Below are 25,528 nucleotides of genomic sequence, written 5' to 3'. Positions count from 1 at the left end.
TCAAGCATTGACACCTTTCATCCACAATGTATCTTCCGTCTGCTGGGCTTCAAATTTCCAGCCCTTTCCCTTTCCCAAGCATTGAATGCCGGGGATTGGAGTGCGGGTGGGCAGACAGAGGGGTAAGGGCAGAAGGAGCAAGAGGAAATCAAGCCATCTCTCCTCTCCTGTCCATGTATGGGGATGGGGCCCGTACTTGGCGGTTGTGGTACTCAGTTACTTGGGGAACTGCAGTCTATTCTCAAAAATGTGTCTGGGTTTCAGGAGGTGCGAAAACCTGGACACACAAATTCAATCCTGGACCGTCCGGGTGAATCCTGAACGGGTGGCAAACCTATATACACTGCTTATTGTGTTCATTTATGTTGATCCACACATAAGTAAATGCCAAAAGCATAACCTAATTATTAATAAAGTGATTTGTAAATTAACCATTAAGCAAAGCTGTAGTGGCAGCAGACCTCTTTCTGACAGATTTATCTTTATAATATTTATTGCAGAATAAGTTCATTTACAAAATGCAGCCCTCACATTTTTGTCACAGCAAAATCACAAGTACGTTCTAGAAGATTCTGGGTTTTTGGGAAGAGTGAACGTAGAACACAGATATTACAGACAGAGGAGCACAAAGACGTATTTTCTAGCCCGTTGTATATAAAAAAAGGAAACATTTTTGGAGGGAGTGAACTCTGGACATTCCTTTACTGAAGTAGAGAAAGAGAAAAGCAAAGGACTATGCATAGGACACTCTTAATAACAAGACAAGGTGGTATCAGACATGACGACAGACACATGGACCGTTGATGGATTACCAGAATGTATGTCAATAGCTTTTTTCATAAATTTCATCGGGATGGCTTCATGGCCCACTAAGCATCCAAAACGTTTGCCTTTTTTCCATTCACTGCAGGGAACGCTCAGTAGACTGCTTGCTGAAAAACTCTGATTTCTATCGTTACGTTTTGGTTCGCTGTTAACATGTTGATCCCTGGACATCTCCAAATCATCCTCATCTACCCAGCCCATGTAGATTTGTTGAGGGTAAAAGCCATAGGCAATGCATGTTATTACACAGAGCTCATCCTTGGTTATATCCTCTGGAGGTGGTGGGTATATTGCAATGTTTGGTAATATCAATTTTGTCTCTGTGTTTAAAATAGAAATTATTTTTTATTATTTTTATTTCATCGGAAATTTGAATATGGTACAATAGATAAATTATTTAAATGGAGATATAAATAGCATAAGTGACGGGAGTGATGTCATTGCAGCTCTGGCCACTCACACAGCCGGAGTCCGTGAGACCGGGAGGAAGACTGAGGCCTTGTACACACGACCGAACATGTCTGCTGAAACTGGTCCACGGACCAGTTTCAGCAGACATGTTCGGTCGTGTGTATGGCCGAGCGGACAGGTTTCCAGCGGACATTTGTCCACCCGACCGTTTTCGAGCGGACAAATGTTTCTTAGCATGCTAAGAAACATGTCCGCTGGAATCCTGTCCGTCGGACATGTTCGGTCGTCTGTACAGACTCACGTACATGTCCGAGCGGCCACCATCCCTCGCATGCATCGAATCACTTCAACCCATGCGTGGAAGCATTGAACTTCCAGGGCCGTGCACATCGCCGTGTCATCGTCGCGGCTACGGCGCGGCCACGTCCCTGCGTATCCTGTACGCTGGGATTTCTGTCTGATGGGGTGTACAACCATCAGACAGAAATCTCCAGGCGGACATGTCCGCTCAAAACGGTCCGGCGGATCGTCTATACAAGTGAAGATGGAAACGCCTTTAGTGGTGACAGCGTGCTGCTGGTGGGATTTGTTCTAAGGCAAGTAAATCCATCCATAAAACATTTTCATTTCCGGCATGTGCCAGAAATGTAACACTGCCATTGGTTGTGCTCTCAACCAAACTGTCAAACCATCCGATGGCTGGTGTCATAACTGATCACATGTGCAGCATCATGGCAGTTGTAGATTAAACAGAGGCAAACATGGCAGCTTCCTTGCCTGAAAACGATAGGGGGGTTTACTTACACTTTAAAAATCAAACCAACAATAAATAAAGAACGGTTTACTAATGCTTTAATAATCATTAGATGTGGTGACTGTATTAGTTTTCTTCTTTTAAGGCTTTTTTTGTCTCTGTTTTCACCTGGTGATCTGGCCAGCAATACACTTACTGTATTAGACACACATCCCAACTTTTTGAGATCGGAATGAGGGACACCTATCAGCAAAAGTATGCAGGAATATGACACATCCCTTTGCCACGCCCCCTTAAAGGAGAATTGTACAAAAAAACAAGATTGGTTGAACCCACAAGTGCTTTTTTAATTTTTTTTAATTTTTTTTACTATTCCTTTATACTGGCTTTTGGAATTTACAAATGCAGCAATTTAGAATTTGGATGAAAGGTTTAGTCCTGGGAAACCCTTTTTGATAGATAAAAAGTGCATTTTATATACATCTATATAGATCAGACCAAAATGAGGGACAAATGAGGAGGAATGAGGGACAGAGGAACATTGCTCTAAATCAGGGACAGTCCCTCGAAATCAGGGACAGTTAGGAGCTATGGTATTAGAGTGTCTACACTATGAATGAAGGAGCAACAGCGGTACCTTACAGTGTTGCCAACCGTCCGTATTTTTACGGACAGTCCGAAAAATACTGACACTTTTTTCCCCCATTCGTAAATGTTAGTGGTTGCGGGAATGTGGCAGTAAAAAATGTGTTGTCGAGTTTACCACTTCAGCCCCGGAAGAGTTGGCTGCTCAATGACAATGCCATTTTTTGCGATACGGCTTAAAAGACAATTGCGTCGTGTGACGTTGTATCTAAACAAAATTGTTGTCCTTTTTTTCCCCCACAAATAGAGCTTTGTTGGTGGTATTTGATCATCTCTGCTGTTCGAATTTTTTGCAGTATAAACAAAAAAAGACCAACAATTTTGAAAATAACGAAATATTTTGTACTTTTTGCTATAATAAATATCTCCATTTTTTTTTTCAAAAGGGAAATTTTTTCCTCAGTTTTGGCCGATATGTATTCTTCTACATATTTTTGATAATAAAAATCGCAATAAGCGTATATTGATTGGTTTGCGCAAAAGTTATAGCATCTACAAAATAGGGGAAAGATTTATGGCATTTTTATTATTATTTTTTTTTACTAGTAATGTCAGTAATCAGCAATTTTTATCAGGACTGCGACATTATGGCGGACAGATTGGACACTTTTGTCCCATTTTTGGGACCATTGGAATTTATACAGCTATAAAAGTGCTATAAAAATGCACTGATTACTGTGTAAATGTCACTGGCAGGAAAAAGGTTAACAGTAGGGGTTAATTGTGTGTCCTAGGTAGTGATTGTAACTGTGGGGGAATGGGACTGCCTGAGTGAGGTGAGCGATCGTTGTTCATACATAGTATAAACAACAGATCGCTCTCCTCACCTTTGACAGCACGTGCCCCCTAGTGGTCAAAAGGCGAACCGAAGTAAGTAATTTCGCCCAGGGGAGCCAACCTGCCTCAGTACAACTGTGGGGGCTGGTCGGGAAGGGGTTAATACTGATTTAGGGCCAGTTCACTTTGCCGTGACGGCAATGGCAAAGGAATTAACGACAATGGAACCGTTCTAATCCTTGCTACTCAAGTCGCTCCAACTTAGAAAAAGGTTCCTGCATGACTTTGTGACAACTTCATTACGACTTGCTTTGACTTCTGTTAAGCAAGCCACGATGAAGTTGTGCAGAGATGTCAGCCACACTGGTGTGAAACGCCACTAAATGTTTCCTTAAATTTTTTTTTGGTTTCCTCATTTAAAAACAAATGCACATGATTTTAGATCTACATCTTATATTTAATGCATCTTACACACTTACCTGTCTTCTTGGAGATTGTTCTAATGATTGGTTTAGTAAGCCCTGGGAAACGGTAAATGCAAGTAAATTCTGTATTCGATTGCCAGGTCTCAGGGGTCACAGTGAGGAAACTGGTCACACTGTAAGTGCCATTTAGATTCCGATGAGGGTCCTCAGTTTGACTATCCAATGTGTCTGGAGCTCCAGGGTAGTTAAATTCAAAAGAAGAACCGGTTGGCTGTTTTAGGTTGTATGCCGTGCAAGCTATAGGGGCGTGTTTTTGGACATAGAGATCCTCAATAGTGGGAGGTACCATTATCACTTTGATTTCCAAACAGTTGGCAATATCTGTTGATTAAAACAACAACAACAACAATGAACCCTGTCTATAGAACAATATTTCTGGAAAACTTAAAGGAATAATATAACAGGGAAACGAGGAACGAGTTGATGAGCTCCTGACTATCATGTCCGAATGTGTAACTGGCATTGTCTTTAAAATTCATATAAAACACATATCACAAAATATCCAACCAAGAACCAGACTTTTATTATAAATATCATTACCACTTACAAGATTATAACCCTCATTACCACTTACAAGTTTATAACCCTAAGAAAAGTAGATGGAGCTGCTGGGCAATGCAATGTTTTACAAGGCAGGCCTGTAAGTGAATGCCCTACTGATTAGATGTTGAAGAACGTGACTTTTGTTGAACCAGGAAACATACATGGAAAACACTGTTTCAGGGTTAGAAACATAATTCAGTTTAGAAACATTATTTATTCGTTTAAATATATGTGCACACATTGGCATAAGCAGGGGTTGTGCCAGATTTGCCTTGGCACACCCTAATCACTACATGCGGCAGGGCCGATGATAAGGCAGTACAGCCTGCCCTCTTGTACCGGGCCCATGTCCTATTAGTTCTAAAGGGGGGCCCGGGCACCTGCCGTGCAGGAGGACTGGCTGTACTGCCTTATTGCAGATGATGATCCTCTTGTTCCTCCTCCTGCAGCACTGCCGGCTTCTCCTCCACTCCATCCCTTTGGCTGCGCTGCAGGGGGATCCGTTCTGTTCTAGCATCTGTGCCTCCATCCTGTCCTCAGTCCCTTTATCAGTATTAAATGTAAGACATCAGGGGTCTGTTTAGAACCCTGATATATCACCAAAGACCCCAAAAGGGTAGTTAAAAATGTAAAAAAAAAAAAAAAAAAAATGTAATAATAAAAAAATGACTCTTTCACATGCACTTTGCACTGTAATTGTTGTCATGGCTGTGAAGCATAGCATTGCTCCCATGACATGTGTACACCCCTTTCCACTGCCTCTGTTCCTCTGTGTTTGATATTTGGGGTGCATGCCCTAATGCAAAAGGCTGTACACACATAATGCTGCATACACACGATGGGATTTTCCGAGATTTTTCCATCTGAGTAAAAAAATAGAACATGTTTTAAATTCTTTCGATGGAAAAAAATCCGGTGGGAAATTCCGATCGTCTGTGTGGAATTTCTGTCGTAGAAAAATCGATTAATTTTTTCGACAGGATGGATTTTACACCCTGCCTGCAGATCCGTGGATCAAGATGGACCTGAGACCGGACCTCACCGTGTTATATGAGACCCTGATGAGCCCTTTTTACATTTGTGTCTTGTAAGTGCATTTCCTCTGAGATTAAAACTTTGCATCTGACATATTGCACTTAGGTGGCGCTTCCCTTTTTGTCTCCTTGTCTTTCCTTAACAGAGTTGGCTTTTCTCTGAGGACAGCTGCCGCACACCATCCTCCTATCCCCTTCCTTTTTAGGATTGGTCATTTGTACACTATATGACCTATTGAACTGTGACTGCTCTACAGTACCAGTGATTGCGCTAACAGTTTATTATTTCATTTTTTTTTCTTGCCACGTCGTAGTGTTTTACGTCACCGCGTTTTGGACGGTCGGAATTTAGTCTAACAGTGTGTATGCAAGACAGCTTGAACGGAATTCCAATGAAAAAATCTGTTGGATTTTAGACCATCGGATACTCCGATCGTGTGTACGTGGCATAAGTGTACACATTTTGTTTCCCGGTACTTCATTAGGGGTGAAGATGGTATGTGTTTTGTGCTGGAGTATTTAAGAAAACACAGGAACCTTTTTTAAACAAGGAAAATAACTATTAAAGGGTCACTAAAGGAAAACATTTTTATAGCTGAAATGACTGTTTACAGGGTATAGAGACATAATAGTTAACTGATTCCCTTTAAAAATGATTAAAAATAGATAAAAAACAATTATATAATGTGCCTGCAGTTTAGTTTAGTTTTTGCTGTTGTTTCCTGGTACTCTGATGTACAGAGACAAAGAGCCAATAGAGGGCAGTGATGCTTTGTAAAACAAAACTGGATTGGTGCTGACACACAGTAATTACACCTCCTTGATTAGTCACCACAGTGAGAAATCTCCCAGTACTGTGGTGATCAGGAAACAGACAACCAGGAAGTGTCCAGAACAGAGAGGAATTACAGCAACATCAAAGCAAAAACGAACAATGAGGACATGAAACCAGGACTTCAGTAAGGTAAAGGAAGCTATTTAGCAAAAAAAAAAAATTCCTTTAGTGACCCTTTAAGGCCCCTTTCACACGGGTGGACGTATGTCCGCCTTTTCATCCATCCGTGTACGGGTGAAAAAGGGACATACATTAATCCCTATGAGATCGGGTGTCAGCGGATGAATATCCGCTGACACCCGATCTCACCTGCCTCCGCATTCCTCCGATTCTGCAGACGGAGGAAAACCCTATTTTTTCCTTCCGTTTGCGGATCGGATCGGGTAAACATGGACAGACGGTCCGTGTTCATCCGATCCCCCCATAGGGGAGAGCGGAGAAAAGACAGGGCAGTCCCTGCACAGTGTGCGGGGACCGCCCTGTCATCCGCCGGCTCAGCGGGGATCAACGGAGCAAGCGGAGGTTCACGGGGCGGATCATTACTGATCCATCCCATGTGAAAGGGGCCTTAAGAGAAAGAGATAAAAGGGAATAATTAAAAGAAAGGAGTAAAATTGAGGAATATGTGGGAAGATAAGAGATGGAATTATTGAAGATAAATAAACTCTCTTTAAGCTTTTTGTAATAAATGGCAACTGGAGGATAAAAGACAAAAAAAAGTTATAAAGTGATAGATGATGAGGAATTTTATAAGGAGAAAATGTAATGTACAGATATATAATGCCATAAAAAGTAGTGTTTTATGAACATATACGGTAGTTTTTGAGATGAATGTGATGAATGTTAGTGTTTTGTAAAAGAGAACATTTTCTAACTAAGGATTACATGATTAGAAAAAAAAGGATATGCTTTTGTGGTGACCAAAGAATCTATCTTGTTCTTATGAATCATTGCTAAAACAGGAAGCATAAAGCCAAAAGGTTTTAAAAGTTTTGGATAGAAAAGAGGAGGGTTAGAATTTGGAGCAAGTTGGATGATGCTTTGGTAGGTTTATTATTTTTGCCTTCATCTGGATCAACTGTGGGTAAAGGATTGTGTATATACAATTTTATATATATTTTTTCTTTATTTTCCCCTTTTATTGGTTGAACTAGATGGCCTTGGGGGGAAACTACAGTCACGTCATGTTTCATAGACACGTCAACCATTGGAACAACTGGCAGGGTTCATAATCACTGTCTGCTGGTGGGGTTTAGGGTATATGGCTTATACAAATATAAAGAAAACAGCAGATTCCATACCTGAGCATTTCCTGGATGTAGCCTCACTAGATTTGCTTGTTTTTGTATCTGTCACCTGGCATTTAACACGAACACCATTATTCCACTCCGCCATAGAGATGCTCACTGTGCTATGTAAAGCATATAGGTAGGAATTCTCCAGGTAAAGTATGTCTTGAGGAAGAGGTCTCTCCTTCTCATTGATGAACCATTTTATCTCGGCATCCTTAGAGGTTAGGTTATATCCCTGGCAAGTAAGCTCGACTTGCTCATCTGTGCTGCTAAAGCAGGATCCTTGTAGGATGTGGACAGTTGGTGACGGTGGAGGTGTAACAAAACCTAAAAGATACAGTAACATAGAAAATAGTAGAAAGTGGCTCACTGAAGTCCTTACCACCACTAATATAGGAAGATATCATTTATTAATAAGGCTTTAATAAAGTTGTACGGTTAAATTGAGTCAATCACAAATAAGTAAAGCAGAATTCCAGCCTAAACCTAAGTAGTCTAAAACATGTCCCCTCTCACCTCCTAACCCCTATGCTGACTAACCTGTATAAGAAACATGTATATACTTACTTATTTTCAGGTTGCTCCAGAGGGGGGTCATGTGATCCTGCTCCCCGTGTCAGAGATTGGCAGCTGCAGGGGAGAGGAGAGAGCACCAACAATGTCTGGGACATGGAAGCCTATGGGTGATATTTCTGCCACAAGGTATTTCCAGCCATTGTCAAGCACTCTCCCCTGCAGCCATGGCAGACACAGAGGATTGCATGACTGGAAAGGGCTGAAAATAGGTGAGTTTGAGAGTTTTTCAAAAGGTTCCTGCACGTTTTTTTTTTAACTTATAGTTAATATTATAGTTATAGTTAACTTATGTTATATATATAAAAGTGCAGAAACTTTTTGAAGACCCCTTGTATATACATCTTTTTTACAAGTTAGTCAGTATATGTGTTAGGAGGGGAAAGGGGACATTTTTACCACTAGTTAGGTTAAGTCTGGATTTCTACTTTGTTCCAGTTTAGCAACATCAAGAGTAAGACCCCCTTTCACACTGAGGAGTTTTTCAGGCGGTACAGCGCTAAAAATAGCGCTGCTATACCGCCTAAAAAACTCCTGCCCTGCAACCTTAATGTGAAAGCCGGAGGGCTTTCACACTGAGGCGATGCGCTGGCAGGAGAGAAAAAAATCTCCTGTCAGCAGCTTCTTTGGAGCGGTGAGAGGAGCGGTATGTATATCGCTCCTTCACTGCTCCTTCCCATTTAAAACAATGGGAAACCGCTGCAATACTGCCCGCAATGCGCCTCTCCCGCCCCAGTGTGAAAGGGGCCTTAGGGCCATTAGTTAAATCCATCAGTTAACCTGTACTGATTGATGATTTGTCTATTCCAATTACATGCTGTTGGGTGGTTTCCATATCTATTTCAAGTTTTAATAAGTGGTACGATGTTTATCATTTATTTGAAAAAAGACATTTTCTAAATCAAATTTTTATGTTTTTTTATGTTTTTTTTATAATTGTAATACAAATTTAAGTCTCAATTGGTCTGTATATCATGTATGGTATGTATGTGCGTAAATTTCTTTTTACATTTTACAGCTTGTATTCCATCTTGCTCAGCAACCTTCTGAATACATCTTAATAGCCTTTCTTGGAATAAAGTTACAATGACAATGCTCAAATGTGTGTATGTGCACTATAATATGTATATGTATATGTGTGTGTGTGTATGTATACATATCATTTGCTTTAATAAAGACTGGTTTCCAAAGTACTGCAATCTTGAAAATGATTTCTAAGTGCCTATTCACTTCACACTTGTCCATTTTCATTTAGCAAATTGTGTTTTCTGCATGAAAATGAATTTCAAGCAGACATCTAAGTGTGGTGTGGCTGCTTGACATGTGTGTGCTGCAACTTAAGCCGTGTACACACGATCGGTTTGTCCAATAAAAACAGACTGATGGACTGTGTGTGGGCCCCATCAGGTTTTTTTCCATCAGTGAAAAAAAATAGAACATGTTTTAAATTTTTCCTATGGATAAAAAACCGATAGAAAAATCCGATCGTCTGTGTGGAACTCCATCGGACAAAAATCCATGCATGCTCAGAATCAAGTCGACGCATGCGCGGAAGCATTAAAATTCATTTTTTTTGGTTCGTCGTAGTGTTGTACGTCACCGCGTTTTGTCACGGTCTGATTTTTGACTGATGGTGTGTAGGCAAGACTGATGAAAGTCAGCTTCATCGGATATCCGACGAAAAAATCCATCGGATTGGATTCCATCAGATATCTGATCGTGTGTACAGAGCTTAAGTGTGTTTTGCAAAGGGAAACATTACACATGTGTGTTACCACATGCACTGCACCCATTATGACTACAGCTTTAGCCTCCATGTTCCCGTAGCAGCACCTTAACATTCTTTTTGGCATATTTTTGCCAAAGATCCTAAACTCAACTCCATAAAAGCCTATGGAGGATCATTTAGGAGCTGCTGTGGTTAGGGGACGTTCAACGTTTCACAACATCATTGTTGCTTAGTCAGCTATTTGTCCTGCTTTTGTTGTCATATGAACGTTGACTATTCATTACAATAAAGGCTTTTATCGGAGTGCGGCTGTCCAGAATCCATTTTTTCAATATTGCTCGTGCTGAGCCTGCTCCTGGCTTCCACTTAGGAGGGCATTTTCTTCAGTACACAACCTGGAGCGGTTCACCCTTTTGTTCTCTTGTACTAGACAAGTGTCAGTTCAATTATACAAAAAATAACTGTACATGCCTGAACACTCTGAGTATAACTTAATTTTGCTTTTACACATCTTGGAGTTTTGCATGCCTGTACTATTTGTGTATGTTCATGTGTAAGATACTGCATACTCGCTTGTGAGTATATGACAAATTTACAAAATTTTACCAAAAATAATAAAGTCTTGATTAGAATTTAGTGTATACTTACCTCTCGGTATAGTTTTCTGGATGCTGCTGGAAAAATGCCTCACATCACAAATGTAAGTATTGCTGTCCCACTGTGAACTGCTAACAGTGATCAGGCTGACCGAGCTGTAACGGAGTGGATCTCCAGAGAGGGGGAATTGGATATTCTTTTCTTCAGAAAGTGTACCCCCAGAAGATGCGTTCCATACCACAGACACCGGATTGGGCAAGTAGTTTTTTTTCAGGCAACCAAATGTGATAACGCTTTTATGTTCTTGATGAAAAGGGACCAATGGAAACACTTGAGGGTGGATTATTCCATCTACAATAAAGAACATGATTGGAATCACATGTAGTGATGGTGAAATTATTGGCCAAAACAACAGTATATTCACTAGGTGTAATGATCAAATTTTGTTGTATACTGTAAGTAGCCAAATTGCTTGCCTGTTTGTGCTTGCTAGATACTTGACACGCAAATTTGCTACAAATTGTAAAAGTGTCAACTAGAACTTGTGGTTCAAGTAACAATGTGCAGCAAGTTAACCGTCCCTATTTGGGCAGCTTCCAGTTAGGGGACTTGCTTTAAAAATGTTTATTATTTTGTTTAATAAAAAAATTATATTTTTTCACAGATTTTTTTAATCCACTTTATTGCTGTCACAAGGGATGAACAACCATCCTCTTAATAGTATGGGAAGTGACAGGTATTCTTTACTGAGAGATCTGGAGTCTATTAGAACCCAGATCTCTCCTCTGTCCTTAAAAGCATTAGCTGGTAATGACATGTTTGCATTAGCTGAAATTGGAAGTGTCAAAATAATTAGGTTTCTTAGACCAGTGGTTCTCAACTTAGTCCTCAAGTACCCCCAACGGGCTGTGTTTTGGGGAACTTCCCTTAGATGAAAAAGTTCTTATCAATACCATTTTCATTGATTTAAAGCAGCTGTGCAAAGTAAAGGAAAACCTGAAAACATGGTCCATCGGGGGTACTTGAGGACTGAGGCCTCATACACACAACCGTTTTCCTCGACAGAATCCATCAAGAAACTTGGTGGCAGAGCTTTTTTGCAGAGGAAAACGGTCGTGTGTATGTTTTTCATCGAGAAAACTGTCGAGGAACTCGACGAGAAAAAAAGAGAACAAGTTCTCTTTTTCCTCGATGGGAGTCTCAATTTCCTCGTGTTCCTTGTCGGGCTGGTTTTCGACGAGAAACACGTTCGTGTGTATGCTAAGAAGCCCGCGCATGCTCAGAATAAATTATGAGACGGGAGCGCACCTTCGGTAAAAGTAGCGTTTGTAATGGAGATGGCACATTTGTCACGCTGTAACAGTCTGAAAAGTGCAAATCATCTCTTACCAAACTTTTACTTAACACGCAGTAACATGAGATTAGCAAAAGCAGCCCCAAGGGTTGTGCCAGTGGAATCGAACTTCCCCTGCCGTTGTATGTGTTGTACGTCACCGCGTTTGAGAACGAGGAGATTTGGTCTTGACAGTGTGTACGCAAAGAAAGCTTGTCAGGTTTCTCCACAAGCCTGACAAGGAACTCGTCGAGGAAAATTATGTTTCATTTACGACGTGTTCCTCTGTCGTGTGTACGAGGCCTGAGGATGAGAACCACTGTCTAAAACCATAGAGATGATATGGGACATTCCTGGCCTTATGATCTCTATGGTCAGCTGCTGGAACCACTGTCTTCAGTCCTGGGCTCCCTGGTGGGATGAATAAGCCTGGAAAGGCGGCAGGAGGGTGGGACTCCTTTCTCCCACCTGTAAAAGCAATCCAACAGCTAATTAACTGCTAGAATCACTTTTACATTACAGAGCATTGCCAGCTGAAAAAAATTATACTGGGATGATGCCTGTAGATGCCGGCATCATCCTGGTATAAACCTTTCAACCTATCGATAATGTTACGGAGGCTCATGCTGTTGCCAATGCATATATAATTCTAACCTTCAAAGTATAAGTGCACCTTTAAATGAAGTAAATTTATTATTTTTAACCTCCCCAACCTTAAGTACGCCATCCTTCTGTATGACATGGCACCATAGAAGTCAATAAAAGCAGGCATGGCCAAAGCAAATAAGTAAATATTGCAGAAGGCAGTGGCTTCAAGATGGAGGTTAGTAAGGAGCAAGGATGAAGATTTGAGAGGGTGCATTTCTTCAGGTATGGAAGGGAGGGAGGACAAAAGGATAAGTACACCTTCAATGTAGAGGCTGGCAGCAGGAAAGACAGCTTGCAGCAGGCAACTAGGCACCTGAAATACTTGTAAATATGTGAAGATTAGCTCTTGAAGAGAGACATGATGACTTGCTGCAGCATGCTTTAGACAACAATTTTGGATGTGTTCAGACTTGTGGTTGATGGGGCATTAAAAGTGCACAGCTGAGATGCATTTTTAGTGCCCCCAGTCGAACAGGGGTGTTCACCAGCCACAGTCATCATGCTTTGCTTTGCCCCTCCCCCCCTGTGGCTTTAATGCACATGTTTGCAGCACTCTGGTCAAGCATTTAGGGGTTTTAAACAGGTGGTTAAGAGGTGTCATTATGCCTCCTTACTGCCTGTCAAACACCTCTAAAAAGCAAACAGAACGTGGATCGCTTTTTCAAGGTGCAGCTTTTTAGATGCAAGTCTAAACTTAGCCTTAAGTTGAAGGTGCAACTAGTATTCATTAGCATTCACTAGCATGTTTCTGGAATGAATTATTCTAGCAATCCAAGGTTTTACTGTATATAGATGGAAGTGAGCTCAGCATGAATAAACTCTAGGGCATAATAGATGCCTAACTACTACATTACCACAAAATACGCAATGTAATCCATCAAGATTTGGACAAGCAATATATCCAATAACACTTCACCAGCTACAATAAAATGTATGTTGTTTCATAGATCTATATACACATACTCAACTAAAGATCACTACGTAAAGCTGTTACTGTGGCTCCCTAATTTTTGTTTTCCTTATTAACCACATTTGAATATTTGGCTACAACATCTTTACTAAGAGCATCAAGGGCATTAGCTTAACATAGAGTTTAACATAGAGTTACAAGGGCAAAAGATTTACAGAGACAGAAAGGTTGGTTTACTAAAGGCAAATAGGTTGTTTACTTTTTAAGGGAATTTTTCCTTAGCTTAGTGAATGCAGTGAAGCTCTGTTGACATTTACCATCCAATCAAATGTAAGAAAAAAAATGCTTTTTTAAAATGTTATTTTCCTGGCACCTGATTGGGTATTCTTAACAAAGTGAATTTTCTCTACTTTCACTAAGCTAAGGGGAAAACTCTCTTGCAAAGTGAGTAGCCTATTTGCGTTTAGTAAACCAACCCCGGGGGTTCTACAACTTTGAAAAGGGCTACAGGGACACCAACTTTACAAAGAGCTACAGGGGTTACAGCTTTTCACAGTGCTAAAAGAGCTCCATCTTTACAGGGACTACAGCTGTATAATGAATAGAGAGCTACAGCTTTACCACCAGCTACAGAGATCAGAGGATTCATATTTCCATAGAGCTACAGTGGCCACAGCTTTACGAATGACTACAGGAGCTCTAAAGGAAGCTCTAGAGCAGAGGTCTCCAAACTTTTTAAAAAATGGGCCAGTTTACTGTTCTCCAGAATTTAGAGGGGCTGGACTGTGCATCGTTGGAGTCAGTGGGAAAAATAGTGCCCACGTTGGCATCAATGGGAGAAATAGTGCCCACCATTGGTGTCAGTGGGAGAAATAGTGCCCCACCGTTGGCGTCAGGGGGAGAAAAATTGCCCCACCGTTGGCGTCAGTGGGAGAAATAGTGCCCCACCGTTGGCGTCAGGGGGATAAATAGTGGCCCACCGTTGGCATCAGTGGGAGAAAAAGTGCCCCACCGTTGGCATCAGTGGGAGAAATAGTGCCCCACCGTTGGTGTCAGTGGGAGAAATAGTGCCCCACCGTTGGTGTCAGTGGGAGAAATAGTGGCCCACCGTTGGCGTCAGTGGGAGAAATAGTGCCCCACCGTTGGTGTCAGTTGGAGGAATAGTGTCTTGTATCAGTGCAAGGAAAAGTGCCCCAAGGGCTGGATAAGGCAAGCTAAGGACTGCATCTATCACTTTACAAAAAAGTACAGGGGCTACAGTTCTACAGAGCACTGCAGAGGCTACAGGTTTACAGGGATCTAACAAGTCCATGACTTTACAAAGAGCTATATAGCCATGGGGGCAAAAGCTTTAAAAAAAGCAACAATGGCTATATATTTATAAAGAAGTACAGTGGCTACAGTGTTAAAGAGAGCTATAGCTTAAAAGAAAACAACATCAGCTACAGTTTTAGAAGTACAGACAATGAGAGAGCTACAGGGGCCACAGCTTTACTGAGACCTACAGCAGTGATACAAACAGCTTCAGCTTTAAAGCCTCGTACACACCACTAGTACACACCACTGGATTAAACTGTATAGCTGTAGTCCCTGTACTGCTCTGTATAGCTATAGTCCCTGTGCTGCTCTGTATAGCTGTATTCCCTGTTCTGCCCTGTATAGCCATAGTTCCTGTACTGCTCTGTATAGCTGTAGTCCCTGTACTGCTCTGTATAGCCATAGTCCCTGTACTGCTTTGTATAGCCGTAGCCCCTGTACTGCTTTGTATAGCCGTTGTCCCTGTACTGCTTTGTATAGCCATAGTCCCTGTACTGCTCTGTATAGCTGTAGTCCCTGTACTGCTTTGTATAGCTGTAGCCCCTGTACTGCTTTGTATAGCCGTTGTCCCTGTACTGCTTTGTATAGCCATAGTCCCTGTACTGCTCTATATAGCGGTAGTCCCTGTACTGCTCTGTATAGCGGTAGTCCCTGTACTGCTTTGTATAGTCGTTGTGCCTGTACTGCTTTGTATAGCCATAGTCCCTGTACTGCTTTGTATAGCCATAGTCCCTGTACTGCTTTGTATAGCCATAGTCCCTGTACTGCTCCATATAGCTGTAGTCCATGTACTGCTCTGTATAGCTGTAGTCCCTGTACTGCTCTGTATAGCTGTAGTTCCTGTACTGCTTTGTATAGCCATCGTTTCTGTACTGCTTTGTATAGCCGTAGTCCCTGTACTTCTCTGTATAGCCATAGTCCCTGTACTGCTTTGTATAGCCATAGTCCCAGTACTGATTTGTATAGCCATTGTCCCTATACTGCTTTGTATAGCTGTAGTCCACGTACTGCTCTGTAAAGCTGTAGCCCCGGTAGTGCTCTGTAAAGTTGTGGGTCTGGTAGTGCTCTGTAAAGTTGTGGGTCTGGTAGTGCTCTGTAAATCTGTAACCCCAGGTGTGCTCTGTAAAGCTGTAGCCCTGGTAGCGCTCTGTACAGCTGTAGCCCCCATAGTGCTCTGTAAAGCTGTAACCCTTGTAGTGCTCTGTAAAGCTGTACCCCCTGTAGTGCTTTGTAAAGCTGTAACCCCTGTAGTGCTCTGTAAATCTGTAGCCCCCATAGTGCTCTGTAAAGCTGTAGCCCTGGTAGTGCTCTGTAAACCTGTAGCCCCTGTAGTGCTCTGTAAAGCTGTAACCCCTGTAGTGCTCTGTAAAGCTGTAGCTCCTGAAGTGCTCTGTAAAGCTGTAGCTCCTGTAGTGCTCTGTAAAGCTGTAGCTCCTGAAGTGCTCTGTAAAGCTGTAGCTCCTGTAGTGCTCTGTAAAGCTGTAGCTCCTGTAGTGCTCTGTAAAGCTGTAGCTCCTGAAGTGCTCTGTAAAGCTGTAGCTCCTGTAGTGCTCTGTAAAGCTGTAGCTCCTGTAGTGCTCTGTAAAGCTGTAGCTCCTGAAGTGCTCTGTAAAGCTGTAGCTCCTGTAGTGCTCTGTAAAGCTGTAGCTCCTGTAGTGCTCTGTAAAGCTGTAGCCCCGGTAGTGCTCTGTAAAGCTGTAGCCCCTGTAGTGCTCTGTAAAGCTGTAGCCCTGGTAGTGCTCTGTAAAGCTGTAGCTCCCGTAGTGCTCTGTAAAGCTGTAGCTCCCGTAGTGCTCTGTAAAGCTGTAGCTCCTGTAGTGCTCTGTAAAGCTGTAGCTCCTGTAGTGCTCTGTAAAGCTGTAGCTCCTGTAGTGCTCTGTAAAGTTGTAGCCCCGGTAGTGCCCTGTAAAGCTGTAGCCCCGGTAGTGCTCTGTAAGGCGCCTTTCACACGGGTGGCTGTTTTGTCGCAGATAAAAGCATGAATATTTTATGTGAAATTCAAGACTCCTGGCACAGCCATCAGCTGCATTTGCACACCGCGATTACATGTGTTTTCGTGCGTTTACGTGTGGTTGTGTTTAACGGCGGTTAGGAAAGTAAAGTCACTCCCACAGCAAACCTTTCGTCCCTTGTCCCTTGATCTACCCATGATGCATTTCGGTCCTCTGCATGCTAACCTGTGTCTCATAGCTCTGGTCGGTCATGGACAAGGGCTATTATGGCCTCATGTCAGTGATCTCTTGCCGCCATCGCCATGCTGCCCTCTCCTCTTTCCTCTTTCCTCTATCCCTCTAATCAACTTCCTGTGACATTCCCAGGTATACCTAGCAATTATGATGTGCTTCCTGTTTTTTTTTTTTTTCACACCTTCACGCTGCTATCCGCAGCTGACAGAAATCACTGCGATTACCTGCAGTTATTCGCGGATTGCTGCGCAAAGCCGTTCCTGGACGCAGTGAAATCTATTTTTTCTATCTGCACCAAACCGCATGTAACGAAACCGCAGCTAAATGCAGTGTGTGAATGGGGCCATAGGAAAGCATTGTGTGCTTTCAGCTGCGGTAGAAAATGAGAAAATCTGCAGCTAAAAGCACCATTCTATCCGTCCGTGTGAAAGGGGCCTAAAGCTGTGGCCCCGGTAGTGCTCTGTAAAGCTATAGCCCTGGTAGTGCTCTGTGAAGCTGTGGCCCCTGTAGTGCTCTGTAAAGCTGTAACCCCTGTAGTGCTCTGTAAAACATAAGCCCCATGTAGTGCTCTGTAAAGCTGTAGCCCCTGTAGTTCTCTGTAAAGCTGTAGCGCTGGTAGTGCTCTGTAAAGCTGCAGCCCCGGTAGTGCTCTGTAAAGCTGTGGCCCTGGTAGTGCTCTGTAAAGCTGTAGCCCATGTAGTGCTCTGTAAGGCTGTAGCCCCGGTAGTGTTCTGTAAGGCTGTAGCCCATGTAGTGCTCTGTAAAGCTGTAGCCCCTGCAGTGCTCTGTAAATCTGTAGCCCCTGTAGTGCTCTGTAAAGCTGTAGCCCCGGTAGTGCTTTGTAAAGCTGTAGCCGTGGTAGTGCTCTGTAAAGCTGTAGCCCCTGCAGTGCTCTGTAAATCTGTAGCCCCAGTAGTGCTCTGTAAAGCTGTAGCCCCGGTAGTGCTCTGTAAAGCTGTAGCCCCTGTAGTGCTCTGTAAAACGTAAGCCCCATGTAACCCCTGTAGGGCTCTGTAAAGCTGTAGTGCTGGTAGTGCTCTGTAAAGCTGTAGCCCCGGTAGTGCTCTGTAAAGCTGTGACCCTGGTAGTGCACTGTAAAGTTGTGGCCCTGGTAGTGCTTTGTAAAGCTGTGGCCCTGGTAGTGCTCTGTAAAGCTGTAGCCCCTGTAGTGCTCTGTAAAGCTGTAGCCCCTATAGTGTTCTGTAAAACTGTAGCCCCTATAGTGCTCTGTAAAGCTGTAGCCCCCATAGTGCTCTGTAAAGCTGTAGCCCCTGTAGTTCTCTGTAAAGCTGTAGCCCCCATAGTGCTCTGTAAAGCTGTAGCCCCTATAGTGTTCTGTAAAGCTGTAGCCCTTGTAGTGCTCTGTAAAGCTGTAGCCCCTGTAGTGCTCTGTAAAGCTGTAGCCCCTGTAGTGCTCTGTAAAGCTGTAGCCCCGTTAGTGTTCTGTAAAGCTGTAGCCCCGTTAGTGGTCTGTAAAGCTGTAGCCCTGGTAGTGCTCTGTAAAGCTGTAGCCCTGGTAGTGCTCTGTAAAGCTGTAGCCCCGGTAGTGTTCTGTAAGGCTGTAGCCCCTGTAGTGCTCTGTAAAGCTGTAGCCCCTGTAGTGCTCTGTAAAGCTGTAGCCCCGGTAGTGCTCTGTAAAGCTGTGGCCCCGGTAGTGCTCTGTAAAGCTGTAGCCCCTATAGTGTTCTGTAAAGCTGTAGACCTTGTAGTGCTCTGTAAAGCTGTAGCCCCTGTAGTGCTCTGTAAAGCTGTAGCCCCTGTAGTGCTCTGTAAAGCTGTAGCCCCTGTAGTGCTCTGTAAAGCTGTGGCCCCGGTAGTGCTCTGTAAAGCTGTGGCCCCGGTAGTGCTCTGTAAAGCTGTAGCCCTGGTAGGGCTCTGTAAAGCTGTAGCCCCTGTAGTGCTCTGTAAAACGTAAGCCCCATGTAGCCCCTGTAGTGCTCTGTAAAACGTAAGCCCCATGTAGCCCCTGTAGTGCTCTGTAAAACGTAAGCCCCATGTAGCCCCTGTAGGGCTCTGTAAAGCTGTAGCGCTGGTAGTGCTCTGTAAAGCTGTAGCCCCAGTAGTGCTCTGTAAAGCTGTATCCCTGGTAGTGCTCTGTAAAGCTGTGGCCCTGGTAGTGCTCTGTAAAGCTGTAGCCCCCATAGTGCCCTGTAAAGCTGTAGCCCCCATAGTGCTCTGTAAAGCTGTAGCCCCTGTAGTGCTCTGTAAAGCTGTAGCCCCTATAGTGTTCTGTAAAGCTGTAGCCCCCACAGTGCTCTGTAAAGCTGTAGCCCCCATAGTGCTCTGTAAAGCTGTAGCCCCTGTAGTGCTCTGTAAAGCTGTAGCCCCCGTAGTGCTCTGTAAAGCTGTAGCCCCCGTAGTGCTCTGTAAAGCTGTAGCCCCCGTAGTGCTCTGTAAAGCTGTAGCCCCCGTAGTGCTCTGTAAAGCTGTAGCCCCTATAGTGCTCTGTAAAGCTGTAGCCCTTGTAGTGCTCTGTAAAGCTGTAGCCCCTGTAGTGCTTTGTAAAGCTGTAGCCCCTGTAGTGCTCTGTAAAGCTGTAGCCCCTGTAGTGCTCTGTAAAGCTGTAGTGCTCTGTAAAGCTGTAGCCCCTGTAGTGCTCTGTAAAGCTGTAGCCCCTATAGTGTTCTGTAAAGCTGTAGCCCCTATAGTGCTCTGTAAAGCTGTAGCCCCTGTAGTGCTCTGTAAAGCTGTAGCCCTTGTAGTGCTCTGTAAAGCTGTAGCCCGGTAGTGCTCTGTAAATCTTTAGTCCCCATAGTGTTCTGTAAAGCTGTAGCCCCGTTAGTGTTCTGTAAATCTTTAGTCCCCATAGTGCTCTGTAAAGCTGTAACCCCCATAGTGCTCTGTAAAGCTGTAGCCCCTGTAGTGCTCTGTAAAGCTGTAGCCCTGGTAGTGTTCTGTAAAGCTGTAGCCCTGGCTGGAAGTATATATAGATATATTGTATAATATATGAGGTGTAAATTGGCCAGCTGCATAATCCATATTGCGATCTCTTGCTAGATCTTTTCGGCTTAATAATGATTACGGCTGTGTAGAGTTTTATCTATCTTTAGAACTGTACAGCTGTAGTTTTTTCTTCACTAGAGCTCTTCATATTCATTGCAGCATTTCATAAAAGTATGCCTTTTCAGCGCTCTTTAGCTTTTTCTGACATTATCCTCACTTTAACTCTTAGTTTGATAGATCTAATAACTGTTCAGGATTGTGGTCCTCGTTAGACATTGGCAGCTGCAAAAACATCACAGAATCCATCTACGATATAATATTTTTTTTCCATAGCATCATCCTACATAGACCTTTCCAGCTTAAGGACCATCCCAGCTATTTAGAGCTTATTAAAGCTATGAAGCTGCATATTCCTCCCAATGTTTTTTCCATGGCTTCTTTTTATCCCTTGGTAGAACTCTTCTGGTATATGGTCAACATAGCCATCAATAAAGTTAGCACTTACTGTTCTTCGGCTAAAATATGATTATACATTTTCACTGTTTTATGACTTAAAACTTTTTATCAACATATTTATCACAATGTCCCAGAGCTTTATCCCTTCGTAGTTCTGAAGCTAAACAGTAACCACAGCTATTCAGAATTATATCCCCAATACTTACTGTACATCATCATTACACTGTTCCATTATGCCGGCACTTTAGAACTTTTCGCAGAAAAATCATGACTTCCCAGATCTGTAACTTTGACTTAAGAATTATACCTGTGAATGTTATTAGTTTACTGAAGCTTTATCAAAGAAATGAGCATACTCCATAGTTACTGTACATAGTTAGTCTGGTTGAAAAAAGACACAATCCCACCAAGTTCTACCAAAAAAAGGAAAAACATAAAAATAAAAATTGGATTACATTTTTTATATAGATTGCAAACAATAGTTAGGGTTACAGACCATCATGCGTGTAAATGTTATTACTGCAAAATATATAACTGCAATCCTACAGCTAGAAAGGCGTATGGAAATACACAACAATACGCTTTAATACGAATTGTTACATAGTCATAAAAAAAAAAATTGTATTCATAACTTTTCTTAAAAATCACAAGAACGCATATAATTAACCTTCACTTCTATTTGTACAATAGAAAAATTTAAATCTGAATTAAGTACTGTATACTATAAATATATGAGAAGTCATTGTTGAATCAATTACTACACACAAAAAAGGATTCTGTGAAACCAATTGTATGATAATCCCATATTTCATTTTACCTGTTCGATGTATTGTTCTTACCTCCTGCTTTCTCTCCACCAGCATTATCTATCTCTTATTCACTTGTCTGACCTGCTTCGAAGGTCGCCATGCAATGACATTGATGAAAGTCAGATTAGCAGACAAGTCTCTAATTGGGAATTCTGGTAGGTGGAGAGTCTGTGATGTGTAGAGTGTACAGGCTGTGATTTTAATTTAGTAAGACTTGTGGCTTATGTGGTAACCCACGTCTAGTCTGGATTTTTGTAACACCTAAGGTACAACAGTTCCCAAATTTGTGCAACCTCCCAGAATACCACATATCATATACATACTTCCCCAATTGCTGTCTCGTCTCACTTCTGCTCATAAATGCATGCTAGGTTGCTTTGCTGCTTCACCTAAGGGTGTAACATTTCTCCTATATCATACTGGGAGTGAAGTTTACAAAAAATAAAAATAAGGTAAAAGCACAAGAAATTAAGCATTTTAAAGGTTTACTAAACCCTCTTTTTTTTTTATAACAAACATGTCATTTACCTCCACTGTGCAGTTGGTTTTGCAGAGTGGCCCTGATCCTCCTCTTCTGGGGTTCCTAAGTGCTAGTAGCTCCTCCTATTCTCGAGTACCCCGTCGGAGAAGCGCTTTCCTTCGGGACACCAGTGCGGGAGAGCTCCCGAGTTATGCTGCTGTGTCTATTGACACAGACAGCAGGACTCGGCCCCGCCCCGATGCTCGCATCATTGGATTTGATTGACAGCAGCGGGAGCCAATGGCTGCGCTGCCATCAATCTATCCAATCGGGACACAAGACATCGACTAGAGCTGCTGGGCTCGTCCCCTGGATGATAAAGACTGGGTTCAGGTAAGTAAAACAGGGGTCTGGGGGGGTGCTGCATGACAGAAGATTTTTCACCCTTATGCATAGAATGCATGAGGGTTTACAGACACTTTAAATGCTTACTTGCTGTGTTTTTCCTTTCCATAAATGTGATTTTATTCCCATAAAACATGACTTTGAACTTGCTAGGGAATGTGACTACTCCAGGAAAAGTCAATGCTCTAGGACAGCCCCTCCCCTTCCTTGCACGTCACTACTCCTTTTCCAGGGGTGTATAATTACTCTCTGTGCTGGTCCAGCTCCTTCATCCCTGGGGATTAGCCAGGGTCCCCTGAGAATACAGGACAACCCTCCTAGCCTCCGCCCTCCAGTATCCAGAACATTCTCCAACTTTCCAGAACCAGGAGGAGGCACCACTTACCTGCATTAGTCATCCAGCCCTGACCTAAAGTAAACCCATGATCTAATACATGGTTATCTTGCCATGAAGATCCTTGATAAGGCATTTACTCTTAGGCCCCATACACACGATAGAATCCATCCGCTGAAAAATCCCAGCGAATTGGTTTCAGCGGATAGATCATATGGTGTGTACACTCCAGCGGATCTGTTTCCGCGGATATTTTTCCCCTGGGATGGATTCCAGCAGATAAATATTTGCTGACATGCTAAACAAATCTATCCGCTGGAATCCATCCCAACGGATGGATCCGCTGGTCTGTATAGACTCACCGGATCCATCCGTCCGAAGGGATCCCCCGCATGCGTCGTAATGATTCGACGCATGCGTGGAATTCCTTATATGACAGCGTCGCGCACGTCGCCGCGTCATAATCGCGGCGACGGCGCGACACGTCATCGCCAGAGGATTTCGGCGCGGATTTCAATGCGATGGTGAGTACACTCCATCGCATTGGAAATTCGCTGAAATCCTCGAGAGGATTTATCCGCGGAAACGGTCCGCTGGACTGTATTCGCGGATAAATCCTCTCGTGTGTATGGGGCCTTATAGTGTAACAATGGCCCATATTTTTCTATATTTTTCAAGGTGAAAGGTTCAGCCATACTAGCTATGACTAAGCACTGAAGTCACCGTGCGAAACGTTAGCTTTTTGTTCCAATTTTTGCTGTGGCATGTTTATTCTGTGATCTATTTTAATAAAAGGAACGCTTTTGGAGTGCGGCTATCCAAGTTCCCTTCGTATTTTTGTTCAGCCATTCATGCCACAGCTTTAGTTATTTTCTGTACATAGACAACATTCCCAACATCAATATAGTTTATGTAGTCTGTCATGAGTTTGTTTTTCTCTGTCATTAGTTTGGTGCACTTGCACTGATTGTAGAAAGAGGCATAATAATATATCCTGACTTGATTATATTTTCGTGCTAGTTTTTCTAAAAGTGATGGTTTTGCAATTTTGCTTTTGTTTTGTGCCAACCGTTTTTTTTTTAACTTCTGTTAAAGTTTTACATATATAACTTTTGAAAAAATGTTAAACATTAAAGAGGAAGTAAACCCCTCACCCCGGAAAACGGGAAAAAAAAACCTGCAAGAGAAAGGCATAATGAGCTAGTATGCATAGCATACTAGCTCATTATGTGGCACTTACCTGAGATCAAATCCCCCAAAGTCCTCCTCGTTCCTCTCCGCCGCCGCCATGTCCCCTCGCATCTTCTTCCTGTTATCGCAGCTCCGGCGCTGTGATTGACCGGAGCGGCGATGATGTCACTCCCACGCATGCAGGGGCACCGGATGGTCCCCGCGCATGCGTGGAAATACGGCATTAACACCAATAATGCCATTGTCAAAAACAGCACGCTCAGTGCGCCTGCGCCGTTGTCTACGAGGTTCCACTGTATATGATTTTATTTTGAGTTTGTTTGTTATGTTTGTTTTTGTTTTGTTTCTTATGGATTTAGTTTAGTTAATTAAAGGGGTTGAAAAGTAAACATTTTTTTTTACTAAATAGCTTCCTTTACCTTAGTGCAGTCCTCCTTTACTTACCTCATCCTTTGATTTTGCTTTTAAATGTTCTTATTTATTCTGAGAAATCCTCACTTCCTGTTCTTCTGTCTGTAACTTCACACAGTAATACAATGCTTTCTCCCTGGTGTGGAGTGTTGTGCTCGCCCCCTCCCTTGGACTACAGGAGAGTCAGGATGCTCTCTACGTTTCAGATAGAGAAAGGAACTGTGTGTTAGTGGGCATCCTGACTCTCCTGTAGTCCAAGGGAGAGGTGAGCACGACACTCCACACCAAGGAGAAAGCTTTGCATTACTGTGTGGAGTTGCAGACAGAAGAACAGGAAGTGAGGATTTCTCAGAAGAAATAAGAACATTTAAAAGCAAAATCGAAGGATCAGGTAAGTGAAGGAGGACTGCACTAAGGTAAAGAAAGCTATTTAAGAAAAAAAATTGTACCTTTACAACCCCTTTAATTTGATTGAAATGATGTAAGTTAATTATTTTTTTGGGGTTGTCCCTACAATGATGTATATGTATGTTTTTGTATTTAATGTTTCATAATAATAAAAAAATTACTTGATAAAAAAAAAAAAGGAAACAAGTGAAAAGTAGAAAAGTAAAAATGTTCCTATGCTCCTATAAGCAGTTGTTGGGTTAATTGACTTGTGCGACCATCTCACTCCTGCTTGGCACCTTCCCAGCAGGGCTGACACCCCCCACCCCCCAAAAAAATGTTTTTACTGAAAAGACTTAAAACAATTACTGATAGAGTGCATTTTTTACTGATAACCTAAAATATGACAGAAATTACTATTAGAAAAATAGGGTTGATTTTTTAAAAATATCAACAATATTTAAAAATGAACAATGTCCATAACAAGTAATCTGTTGGGCTTTACAATGGAAAAAACACAGTGTGACAAAATGTAAGCATTACTAACATTATGAAAGACTTGGGAAATCCTAGGACTGAGCAGAAAATTAATGTATACCCAGGCGAATGTCCAGAATGTAAACTTTGTGCCTTCTGAGCATGCGTCCCTGGGCGCATGCTGCCCTAAGACCCCTTTCACACTGGAGGCGTTTTTCAGGCACTTTAGCGCTAAAAATAGCACCTGAAAAAAGCCTCAGCTGCAATCCCAGTGTGAAAGCCCGAGTGCGCTGGCAGGGTGTCAAAAAAAGTCTTGCAAGTAGCTTCTTTGCAGCGCTTTAGGAGCAGTGTATACACCGCTCCTAAAGTGTCCCTGCCTATTGAAATCAATGGGCAGCGCTGCTGAACCACAGACAAAGTGCCGCTGCAGCGGCGCTTTGCGGGAACTTTTAACCCTTTTTTTTTTGGCCACCAGCAGGGGTTAAAAGCTCTGGAAAAACTATGGCAAAGCGCCGCTAAAAATAGCAGCGTTTTACCGCCGATGCCCGGGCACTTTTAGTATGAAAGCACTCTAAATGTTATAACCTATTGGTGCACCTAACAGCTCCTTCCAGCCTCTCCCAAAGTTTAACAGTCCCAATATTCCCAGTGTATCCAATGCTCAGAACTTTGACCCTGAGAGGAAATTTCACCACCTCACTCTTATTTTGAACCATTAATCCAGCAAAGAAAACAGGACTGTATCACTTCATGTCCTGATA

The 25,528-nt window shown here is 42.7% G+C and overlaps 1 gene segment (V, D, J or C); it reads right to left on the bottom strand.

Annotated features, from left to right (window-relative positions):
• Positions 1-750: 750 nt before the first annotated feature.
• Positions 751-10,867, bottom strand: LOC120911683. The segment is given in 4 exon segments: positions 751-1,145; positions 3,892-4,218; positions 7,611-7,928; positions 10,552-10,867. Coding segments are annotated over 4 exon segments (1,356 nt in total).
• Positions 10,868-25,528: the final 14,661 nt, after the last annotated feature.

This window comes from Rana temporaria, chromosome 1 (genome assembly GCF_905171775.1).
Source record: "Rana temporaria chromosome 1, aRanTem1.1, whole genome shotgun sequence".
Lineage (NCBI taxonomy): Eukaryota > Metazoa > Chordata > Amphibia > Anura > Ranidae > Rana > Rana temporaria.
Note: the sequence above shows the minus strand (reverse complement) of the source record. Positions and strands in the feature narration are given on the sequence as shown.